This window comes from Asparagus officinalis, chromosome 8 (genome assembly GCF_001876935.1).
Source record: "Asparagus officinalis chromosome 8, Aspof.V1, whole genome shotgun sequence".
NCBI classification, from domain to species: domain Eukaryota; kingdom Viridiplantae; phylum Streptophyta; class Magnoliopsida; order Asparagales; family Asparagaceae; genus Asparagus; species Asparagus officinalis.
The window spans coordinates 115,619,375-115,631,321 of NC_033801.1; the positions used below are offsets into that span (position 1 = coordinate 115,619,375).

The 11,947-nt window shown below is 37.4% G+C and overlaps 1 protein-coding gene across 2 annotated transcripts; it reads right to left on the minus strand.

The window, feature by feature from the left end:
- Positions 2,652-9,430, minus strand: LOC109851500 (protein transport protein SEC23). Of its 2 annotated transcripts, none has more exons than XM_020421664.1 (6): positions 9,292-9,430; positions 8,310-8,776; positions 6,119-7,939; positions 4,527-4,643; positions 3,665-3,736; positions 2,652-2,792 (listed from the first exon to the last, which is right to left on the minus strand). In XM_020421664.1, exons 2-6 carry the CDS (start codon positions 8,760-8,762, stop codon positions 2,655-2,657), a joined length of 2,601 nt encoding a protein of 866 aa, XP_020277253.1. In that variant the 5' UTR covers positions 8,763-8,776; positions 9,292-9,430; the 3' UTR covers positions 2,652-2,654. The 2 variants fall into 2 exon arrangements, with proteins under 2 accessions (XP_020277253.1, XP_020277254.1); XM_020421665.1 differs by having other exon boundaries at positions 8,310-8,820; positions 9,292-9,425.

Consider the following 11,947-nt stretch of genomic DNA (forward strand, 5'->3'; position numbering starts at 1 on the left):
ATTTTAGAAATAGTTATAAATGATAGTGATATAGGTGAGTAGGTGCCAACCTAGTTGGGATGTACTCATCTATTGTGATGCGACGAATTCCGAAATAAATTTATACTTGTAAAAGATTTACTGATTATTAATAAAGAAGTTATTTTTATCATCTTTTATTTTTATAATTTTTTGTATTTGTAATTTATGTCATTTTAAGTTATTAATAATAAGATTGTTTTTAATTTTATTTTCTGGCCCGGGTCCAGGCTCCGGTTTTGCCCGGCCCGGGCCCGGTTTTCCGGGCTGGGCCGGCCCGGATGGACAGGCCTAGAGGTTTTTAATTTCTCAACACAAACAATTTCAGATGTGTAATCTTCGAGCAAATTCATTTCGATTCTTTCAAGAGGAATAGTTGGTTCTATGTGAGTCTAAAAAGGAATTGAACAGCAAAAGGAAAAACCTTAGAAATATTAGACAATGGCATGACAGATGTAAGATATTAGCGTGACAATGCTGTAGGGGAAATGAAGAGGTGGAAGACACAAACTTAGAAAGGATCCGTGGACCGGGAAAATGATTTTCAGTGAGCTCTTCCACCAAGGTTATGCAAGCCGCTAAAGCTGCCGCACTTTTGCCTTCTTGAGATGCAAGTTCAGCACCCTGAAGAATCAAGCATAATTAATGAGGAGAGTTCAGAAGAAATTAATGAAGAGCTTCACACAAATTTCTGTAGGACGTTCAAGCAATTAACAAAGAAATGATTATAACGCGATTGACATGTAAAGAAAGGAAAGCGAAATGAAAAAATATAAGCACTTTCCCTTCTGTTCCACGAGATCAGCAAATTGAAGCTGCAAGATATTTGAATACACGTGCAACGCACGTGCACCATACTAGTATCCTTAAATGCGTTTATAATGTACGTTGACTAGACGATGAAGTAAACACGCGTTGGCTATACAGTGAAGTAAACATGTGTGCATGGCTAATAAGTCATGAATAATCTGCCAAATATAATTCTTAAAATTTGCAAACTTCTTCTTTAAGCAGTTTTTAAAGCAAAAATATTTCTAAGGAAGGATATTTTTGGTAATTCTAAGTAATCAAATTAATGAGGGATAGCCACTCATTTCTTTCAAACCATATATCTCAGAGCTCCTAGTTGGTGCGCTTTCCATCGCCAAAGTACTGGAAAAAAACCCATTAGAATGTTCAATATTATCAACAAAGTACTGGAAAAAAAACCCATTGAAAATCCTAGGAAACAGCGAAAACACTGCAGCTCGAAGCCCAATTACAGCCAGCGCCCATCGCCGACGGTCCCAAGACCATGACCAGCGTTGACCATTTACAATCCCTCTTTCGTTGCGTAGGCAGGTTCCGTTGCTTCCCGGTTGACCGTTAGAATGTTCCATTCAACCGTTTGTCGTACCCCATGACCGTTAGAATGTTCCATTCAACCGTTTGTCGTACCCCATGACCGTTAGAATGTTCCATTCAACCGTTTGTCGTACCCCATGACCGTTACCACTCTTCTAAACCACTGTACGTTCTCTGAGAATTGTTCGCGAAGACCATGATCGTGTAAGACCGTAGTTGAGCCCCCTTAGTGTTCGATAGTTAATGTAAAAAAAATTTGATCCTGATTGATCGTAAGATGCAGTTCCACCTTATTCGCGAATTGTCCCGTGCTGAAATTGCAAGGACTTAGGAGCAATTTCAAAGATGTCAAGGACTGTAATGAAATTGTTGAAGATTTGAGGGACTAATGTCTAACGGTCATGAAGGCAATTACATAGAACGGTTTTCATGAGCTTTCTGGATCCGAGCTGTTTGGTTTTGTGGAAATAGAGTTGTGGATATAAATAATACAACAGTTTTATATTTAATTGTCTGGGTTAAATATTTTTAATTCAGAAAGGTTAAAAAAAAATTGCAGAAAAGCCTGAGCAAAATGTTGTACCCAATTTGGTGAGAGGATAAGAAGCAACCTTAAAAAAATTTAAGTAATAAAAGATAATTTCACCTCACCGAAAAAATCTTTCAATTCCCAATAAAAAAACGATGTACAAACATTTCTGTAATAAACTCTTCGATATTCACTCAATAAATCTCAAGTTAGTTTCTTGCAACAAAGCTTCACACATTACAATTTATTGTTGCAGCAAACCACACACCCCCAAATTACCTTCCAATATCTTGAAAGCAGATCAAATAGCAAATACTCCTTAATATGGTATTTTTATACCTAACCCAAAAATAAGTAGTAATAATAATAATAATTAATAAAAAATAAAAATGCATTGCTTCATACTTTTCCATGCTCTATGCAAATTTGCCTTAATTATCTGAGGACTTTAGTTCAAAACAAGTACTGATATTCCTAACGAGCTTGCTCTTTGTTGTACGACTAGTAAGAAATAAACCAGGCTGCAAACAACAACGAAACAAATAACATCTTTATCCAAAGATAGAGGGACTGCATGATACAGAACCAAATACAATCAACAACATTGAAGAAGATAAATGATTTTCTTTTGTGCCGTCATTTTGTGTTACACCTTCAAAGGGTCTGCAACCCCATCACTATCATCAAACGAAACAATTCTGATCAAAGAGCAGGTAAAGTTCTAAACTTTCTAAGTAAACTGTATGTATATGTTTCTCTGTTACTAGCTCGATTCTGGGGGTACAAGCTTCAGGCTACGCATCCACTCGCAGAAGCTGTAGTCGTCAAAATGAAGGAAACTGGCCTTTAGCCGCGCTCTCTGATCAGGCGTTAGCGTACGTAGCTGAGGGAATCTTGCCTCCTGAAATCAGAAAAACAAATGAACTTTTCTTAGTTATCCATATCAAAAGCTCAAGCTCCCTAGTTTTTAGGAAAATTGAAATGTTAATGTTCACCAAGTATAGGATCACTAACATTAAAAACATTAATGTTAATGTTTCCCAAGTATAGGATCAGAAAAACAAATGAACTTTTATTGGTTACCCATATGAAAAAACTCAGGCTTCCTGGTTTTTAAGAAAAATGAAATGTTAATGTTCCCCAAGTATAGAATCAACTTTTATTGGCTGTTCAGTTCAGGGTTTCCCAGGGTTAATAAGTATTCAACCAAAAAGAGTGCAGGCCTCAAATACATTTGTACAGCCAAAACTTGAAGAGGCTAACGAAGCTTACTACAAACTATGAAGTTATAACTTCTATCAAGGCCTTAATTTATACCCAAAAGATCAACTTGATCAGTTCCACAGACTAGTTGATTCAAACATAAACATAAAGCTAAAGCTGATGAAATGCATCCTTGCAAAATACAAAGTGTCTAATCTCCCCCACTTTTTCTTCAACAAAAGGACTTGAAGGACTCAGGCTCAGCCGTTTATAAAAGAAATTACACAAGGTTGTGGAATTTCAAGACCAAGCCTAACACATCATCGAAAAAAGATAATCAGAATATAAGTCCAGCTACAATCTTAGCTGACCTAACCTCAGTGAAGTTGAACTGCATCCTAACATATGTTAATTTGCCAGTATTTGAATGCCGTCGTTTAGGAATAAAATTTTATTAGACTTTGTTGATATAAAAATCTTAATGCAATCATGTTTATTTAAAGTCCATCCTGAATATCAGCGCAGTATTAAAGACCAGCACAAGGAACCACTTGAAGAAGCTGTCTGTACCTGTTCATAAGGAGGATCTTTATGAGCTGGTATTAGCCGAGAAACAAAATATCTTGCTTGTGAGCTCCCCTCCTACATAACCAATTAGTAATTATGAACCACATTAGACTAGGGAGATCAAGGACTTTCACATGTCTGTGAATGCTTATTATCATCATGAAAACAAGAGCAAGAGAGACAACCCTTGAGATGCGAAATACAAATAATAGCAGGCAAAGATCATATAAACTTCTTATTTTGCATAGTAACTTATCTATTAAGCAGTAACTCAACCAAGGAAAATATCACAGTTGCCGAGAAACGTATCAAACAAATTAGAATGGAAGCAAGTAAAAAGACCTCAAAACACTAAAACAACATACATAAATTATATCACATACAGACACAACAATAAGAAAAACAATAGTGATGTGATAGTGACAACTTTGATCAATATCAGGATGAATTTAATATTTTCTTGATAGGCTCTAAGCTTCCTCAATGTGCATATAACTACAAACTATAGTCTGTGAAATTCATGAGGTTATCGATTCATTCACTTATGTGGAATAATTTAAGTAACTTCTTTTTTCAGGAAAACTAAGATTAATGCAACAATTTTAGTTGCATAACAAGAAGGACAATGAAAATATGGTTGATGAGTGTTTGATTCTTCAACACATAAATAAGTACATATATATAATATTCATGTAATTATGCAAATTCATTTTATTTCCTTCCAGATATGAGTCCAAAAAGGATGTAAATACACCTGTCATGAACATAAAAAACAAAAATCTTAGATATGCAAGAGTAATGGCATGGCAGATATAAGATATTAATGTACAGTGGTGTAGAGGAAACAAAGAGGTGAAAGACAAACTTTGAAAGAAAGGATCCGTGGAGCAGGAAAACGATTTTCAGTGAGTTCTTCTGCCAAGGTTCTGCAAGCCGCTAAAGCTGCCGCACTTTTGCCTTCTTGAGATGCAAGTTCAGCACCCTGAAGAAGAAATCATCAACAATCCAAAAACATGGTTTGAGAAAATTTCTTAAGAAATTAATGATTAGGAGCTCTAGACAAATTTCCAATACAATGTTCAAGCAGATAAACAAAGAAATGTATAGAACATGGTTGACTGTCGACATATAAAAAGAGGGAATCACAATAAAAAATAAGCACTTCCCCTTCTATTCCTCGAGATCAGCTAATAGTTTCTGAGAAGAAATTTGAAGAAAGAACAAACAACTAGAATAAATAAAGTAGTTAAAGATAATTCTTTCCACAGCTACAAAAGAAGATAATAAAAGAAAAAAAATGTTATGCTCATACGCGCGCACACACAGATATATAGAAGGATAGATGGCGATGTTTGTGCGAGTCTGCTAGATGTAGTTGAGCATCACACAACAATTCATTTATCACATATCTGATACCTCAGCTGGATCAACTTGATTTAAAGGCAAAATATTATTAAGTGCAACATTTAGGGTAAGACAAAGTATGATAACTAATTGGCGAATAAAACATGTTAAAATGACTACTAATTCATGATTAGTCCGCTAAAATATAATTCTTAAGATTTGGCTAGATTCTTCTCTAAGCAGTTTCTTACAAACTGCTAAGGATATTGTTGGTACTTTTGAATAATCCAATTAATGAGGGACAGCCATATATTTCTTTCAGAACAAATATTTTATGGCTCTTAGTCGGTTACGCATACAAGGTTCATACCATGTGGACCAAGCCATTCCAATAAATGGAATTTCCCTTCCTCCCTTCCAAACACAGCTCAAGAGAACTAGTAATATTCTTGTAATTTGTAAACATCAATACTATCAACAAAGCAGCGGAAATGTTCTTCATTTAGGATCAAACTAAAATTTCTAACCATGAGATACTAGTTCAATGACGACATATGTGAGTTAGATATTAGTTCAATGACAATATATATGAGTTACATCTTCACTTATTTATTTGCTTCAAAACACAGATGTACTAGATAACTGAGAATAACATACATCCATCAACAAACAAGAGGAAGAGAAGGCAGTATAAAATAAATCTTTCTGCGTGATTGAATTAAATGTACTCGTGTGTGTACACGCGCATGAGATCATGTAGTGGTTATTTTATTTTTGGAATTTCAACAACCCAAAGGCTATAGGTGTCCAAGACTGACATCCAGACAATATAAACACAGGAAAATTTGGTAAATGAACTTGAGAGTACATAAATTTCATATACCTTGTGCCCAACTGCATAACATTTAAATGAAGACCATGTGCTATGCAAATAGACTTCATGATTCCAGTAAAGAACAAACAGAAAGTAGCAAATATAAGCAAGAATAACCAAATACATACCATCCAAATGAAATTTAAATGAAAATCATGTGCTGTGAAAATAGATTTCATGATTCCAGTAAAGAACAAACAGAAAGTAGCAAATATCAGCAAGAATAACCAAATACATACCAACCAAATGAAAACATCTGTCCCATGATCAAGCACAACAGCAGTATTAGACTGCATGGCAAGATCATATGCTGGCAACTCTTCAAATGTGCCTCCTTCACGGTGCATTAAGCATCGCGGTGCCAGCATTCGGAGAGACAAGTCGAAAGATGCATTCAAGAACAAGTTTCTTAAAACAGATCTTTCATCTTCATGGCCAACTATATTTCCTAACAATGGTCCCCTTCTAAGATGAAACAAGTTCTCAGGCAGCAAAGAAAGTTCCTTTGGGAACCGGAAAAGCTTTGACTTCGGCATCTGAGATCCAAATTTAGAAGCAATGTCCTTGACTCTCTCATCTACTGTAAGTCTCATGTCAATTGCATCAGTAGGGTTTTGGGCATAAAGTAGACTCCTTTTAGCAATAAGAACAGAAGAGACGTCTTCTTGAATGCTCCCAAGATATGCAGAAACACTGTCTACAGTAGGTAGCCTCACGGTGATAACTCTAGATATGTCAGCCCGGTACACATCTGAATATTGAACTGCAAATTGGAAATAAACATGGTCGTTCTTAATATCGCGTTTTGTTTCCATGGACAGGGCAAAGCTCTGTGTTTCTTCCACACTATGCATCTGAATAGGAAACGAATAGTCATTCTTGAACGTTTCATGAGCATCTGTAGGTGCCTCTTCACCTGGGCCAATGACTTGAGTCACAAGAATATCATCAGAACAACGTATCTCAAATAGACCATGAGAACCTGCTGCTCTCATCGACGCCCTTTGCAAGTTAACACCAAAAGCTTCCCCAAAATCATCATGAAGAACAAGCACACCACCAGAACTTTTTGCTAGCGGCAATAAGATAGGAACTCTCACTGGACAAGTTCCAGCACAAAGAATATCAACTACAGTGGCATGCCGATGTGCCTCTTGACCTAAATGCTCCATCCACTTTATAGCAGTTTTCTCCATGTACGGGTAATTAGGATGACTAAATGAGTGAGGAACTAATCCCGGGCCATAAGTATTTGGACCACCGGCACAAACCAAGATTCTGGAATTGCCTCCGGATCTTTTGATAATTCCATGAGACATCTCAACTGAGGGTCCTTGTATTATGGCTAAGGCTACCTCCACTGCAGCACCAAGGCATCGATCTCTAGATGCTTCTGGCAAGTTAAGTTTGTATGGCCGCAGAGACGAAAAAATAGTGTGTGCTACAGGAAGCGAAGCATGAACCGGTGATAAGTAAACACCAGTCCCGTAGATCAAGGCTTTCAAAGATTCTTGATCAGGTGATTTTTCGCCAGGAAGAACATCAGCAGATGCCATTGAACCCTCTGAAAAATCGTAAACTGAGACAGTCCGCCCATATGAAATTACCCCGATTCTTGTGGTCGGGGGAAGAGAATCAACGAAAGCATGCAAAGAACCCTGTAAATGCTGGAGATGAGCTTCATCTAAGCACTCATCAATGACAAGAAATATTGGGGCTGACATTCTTGAATCAGAAACAGGCATAAATCCTGGTCTTTTATTCCCAATCTGGACATAATCAATAGCTGAGCATGAGAGTTCAGGCCAGTTAAAGAGGACTTCCTTGCTGGGAGCAATATATTCACCATCACTACTGTTTAATTTCTTGCAAATCACACACTGCCATTGTCCAGAACCTAGTAAAATCTCACAATAAAGGTTAACATAAGCTCCACAGTTTTGGCATCGGTGAGGATCACGCTGTACTACTTGAGTACCGGATGCTATTTCTTTCCCAGGAGAGACTAATGCTCCAAATCCCAAGCTCGAGACATTTGCTAGTTTTTTATGTTTCAATACCTACGAAACAAAATAATTTGAGAGTTGAAATCGGATAAATATAAGGGTTACTTGCACTTAAATACCCCCAAGTTTGCACCATTTTTAACTCTAATACACCAGACTTTTCTGTTAACCAAAAAAATACCCCAAGTTAAAAATAGTTCAACTCTAATACCCTTAGATAAGTCATTTTAGGGTATAAAAATTAAATGAACTTTGGGGTATTTTTTGGGCAAAACCAACCATGGGGTATCAAAGTTAACAATTATGTAAACTTTGGGGTAATTTAAGTGCAACTAATCCTAATTACATAGTAATAAAGACAATTACAACTCTTAATTATAAGTTGAAAAAGGAACAAAAGCAAACTACAATTTTACCAATGTACCTTGTGTGAAGAAAAGAGCACATACGGAGATTCAAAAGACGACTCATCGATACCCCCTGAATGATGGAGTGGTAGGTCTGTAGATCCATTTGAATAAAGGGGAGGAGATGATGCGGGCAAAGAGGAGCCCGGTGAGAATGGAACTGGCTGGGGGGTTGCAGGGGACGTCCGAAAAGGAACAGGTGAAGGCCGAAGGGGCGAAGAGAAGACAGGTGGGCGAGGTGGAGTACTGAATTGAGGGGTCGGACTACCCAAGAGAACTCCATTGCCCGATGCTGAGGAGTCTGGTATTTGATTTTGGTCTTGTGGGGGTCTCTGGGGAGAAAATCTCGATGTCAAAGGAGAGGAGAACTGAGGAGGGTTTGGTCGCCTTTCAGGGCGAGGTGTGGGTGTTCCCGGTGAAGAAGCAGGAGGGTTGTATGCGAGCTGAGGTTGCTGCGGCGGAGTTTCCATTTATAACAAAATAGCTGCGAAGAAATTTTAAAGTCAAAACTCAACCAACAAGAATTCACTGCATTGCAAAGGAAAATGCAATTTTGCACAATAATCAGTGTAAACATTCTACATTCATAGTCGAATAAGTCAACCAAATGCATAATATTCTGCAAAATCTGTACAGCTAAAGTTACTATCTCATTAAAAAAACATAGCAATACATTAAATTTAAATCCCTACGTCTACTGAAACTTACTGATCAACATGATAGCATCAAATATGTACAGAATCCAATGAAACCAGGACGATGATGAGCTAAGTTGGACTAAAATCAAGCTGAATAAATCCTTACAAATCAAATAGCCAACTAAATTGGATCTAAAACTAATTGGATCGCGCAATCAAAAGGGTTTATAAATCGCCACTCGAATAGCAGATTTATCTAATGAAATCAAATTTTGATTAGAACCCAGATAAGAGAATCAAATTTAGGGTTCTGGGCAAGCTAGGGTTTTTAATTCACCACAAATGTAAGGAGATCGCGTACCTGACAGAAAATTTCGGAGGTCAGAGGAGGGGATTTTTACCAAATCCAGATCCCCCCTCTTTCTCTCTCTCTCTGGATTTGGACTTGGAAGCAAATTTCTTTCTGCTTTTTCAATAAATTTATTTATTTTTGTTTACTTTCTAAAATAAAAAAGATACTGTTATAAGGGCCAGAAAAAGATGGGGTTTGTCTCGGTGCAATCAATTCGCTTACGGTTTATGGGTTTAATTAAGAACAATTTTTCACTTCAGCCCCATTTTAATTTTTTTATTTAAATCGATCCTTTTTTTTTACCAAAACCGACGCGATTTTTTGATTAGCAGCTTAATCATCTTCCTAAACAATCGGGGTTGGCAACCCCGACTATTTAGGACATTAATTTTTAGGGTTTAAGAATTCTAATTAGGGTTTAACACCCTCCTAAATAGTCAGGGTTGGCAACCCTGACTGTTTAGGAAGGTGATTAAGCTGCTAATCAAAAAATCGGGTCGGTTTTGATAAATAAAAAAATAGGTCGATTTAATTTAATTTTTTTTGAAATGAGACTGTTTTGAAAATTTGTTCTTTAATTAACTAGGCTGGACGTTACTGGGCTGGGTTGGGTTCAGCCAATCCATATTAGTCCCTCACGTATTTGAAATTGCTCAGAAGTCCCTCAAATCTCAAGGGGTCATGCAAATTAATTTGGTTGTCAGTTTTCTCTGTTGGATAGCAGGTTCCTAATATGTTTCCTAATTTATTTTGGTAACAGGTTATTGGGATTCCTAATCTGTTTTGGTAGCATGATTCCAAATCTGTTTTGGTAACAAGTTATTAGGATTCCTAATATGTTTTGTTTTTTGTTTTAGAATTCCTAGTATGTTTATGATTTTAGGATTTATATATATATATAGAACAATTGGAAGAGAGAATTGAGAAGAAAATTGAAGATATCTGGAGCACAGAAAAGAGGTATTTTCTGAGTTATTGGTTAGGTTTTGTTTGGAGAGAATTAGAGATTTGTTGGCGAGATTAATTGGTGAGTTTGAGTGATTTGTAATATCAGTTTGTACTCTTCTTCTCTATTAGTGAAAAACTCTATCTCCTTCTTGTCCCGTAGACGTAGGCAACTTGCCGAACCACGTTAAAATTGGTTGTTTGTGTTTGTGGCATTGATTTGGTTCGTTTGTAGGCAACTTGCCGAACCACGTTAAAATTGGTTGTTTGTGTTTGTGGCATTGATTTGGTTCGTTTGGCTTTCTCTCAACGTTCGTTTGATTTGATTTCTCGAAATTCATCGGTTTGGTTTTGTGGCTTCCGTGCACACAACAAGTTGTATCAGAGCTCGAGTTACGCTTGGACTATTTGGAGGAGTAGGTCGTTTTGGAGGCTCGCCTAGGGCTTCGTTTGGTGATAAAGGTGAGATCTTTTTGGTAAAGACTCTATCTTTTTTAATTTTTGATCTATTCTTCATTTGTTCCGCATTTGTTTTGGTGTTTTGAGAAAGATGGTTAGGAAAGAAGGAGTTGTGGAGGATACTTTCGGCATGAAGACCGTCCAAAGTGTGAATATCCACTCTACGAAGATAGATGTGGAGAAGTTTAATGACACAAACAATTTTGGTCTTTGGAGATGTGAAGTCTTGGATGCGCTCAATTCGCAAAATTTGAAAGATACATTAGAGTTGGACGGGAAACTGGACGACATTGAGGAGAATGTTTGGAAAAAGATGAATAGAACGGCGTGTGGTGTGATTTGATCTTGTTTGACTCAAGATTTAAAATATGATGTGATCAATGAGACTTCGGCTAAGAAGATTTGGGAGAACCTAGAGGGCAAATATTTGACCAAGAGTGTAGAGAACTGCTTGCATTTAAAGAGGAGATTTTATCGCTTCCAATTGAAGAAGGGGACCTCCATTGGTGATCACATGAACCACTACATGAAGCTTCTTACGGATTTGACTGTAGATGAGGACAAGGCGTTGTTGTTGTTGAGTTTCTTGCCTGATGAGGAATATGAGACATTCGTTCTTACTCTTATTAATGAGAATGCATCTCTTTCTTATAGTGAGGTCACCGCTGTACTTGTGAATTATCAGCTTCGAAAGAAAGATAAGGAGACTTCAGTTGAGCCGGTAGCGAGGGTATTGGTCGAAAGAGCAAAGAGTTCAAATCATGGTAGGAGGTCGTAGTCTAGAGGGAAACATCTTGGAGTTCGTAGGAATCAGTGTTCCTTTTGTAAAGAGGATGGACATTGGAAAACCGAATGCCCAAAGGTTGATTGAGCCGGGAAGAATAAGGGGAAAGCTATTCAAACTTCAGAGGTGAATGTTGTCAAGGCTAGTGGCAATAATTTAGATTCGGATTCTTCGGGCTACTCATTATCTGCACTACCGTCAGTTTGTGTTACCGACTCTATAGAGTGGATGTTGGATTCGGGTGCTTCTTACCATATTTGCCCTAGGAGGGATTGGTTCTCCAGCTTTCAAGAGTTGGAAAGAGGGGAGGTCGTGCTCATAGGTAATGATCATGAATATCCTATTGGTGGTATCGGTACCGTTCGGATTAGGATGAGTGACAGAGTTATTCGGGAGTTGGTTAGAGTGAGGTTCGTTCCTCAGTTGAAGAAGAACATCATTTCACTTGGAGTTTTGGAGGTAGCAGGCTATATGGTG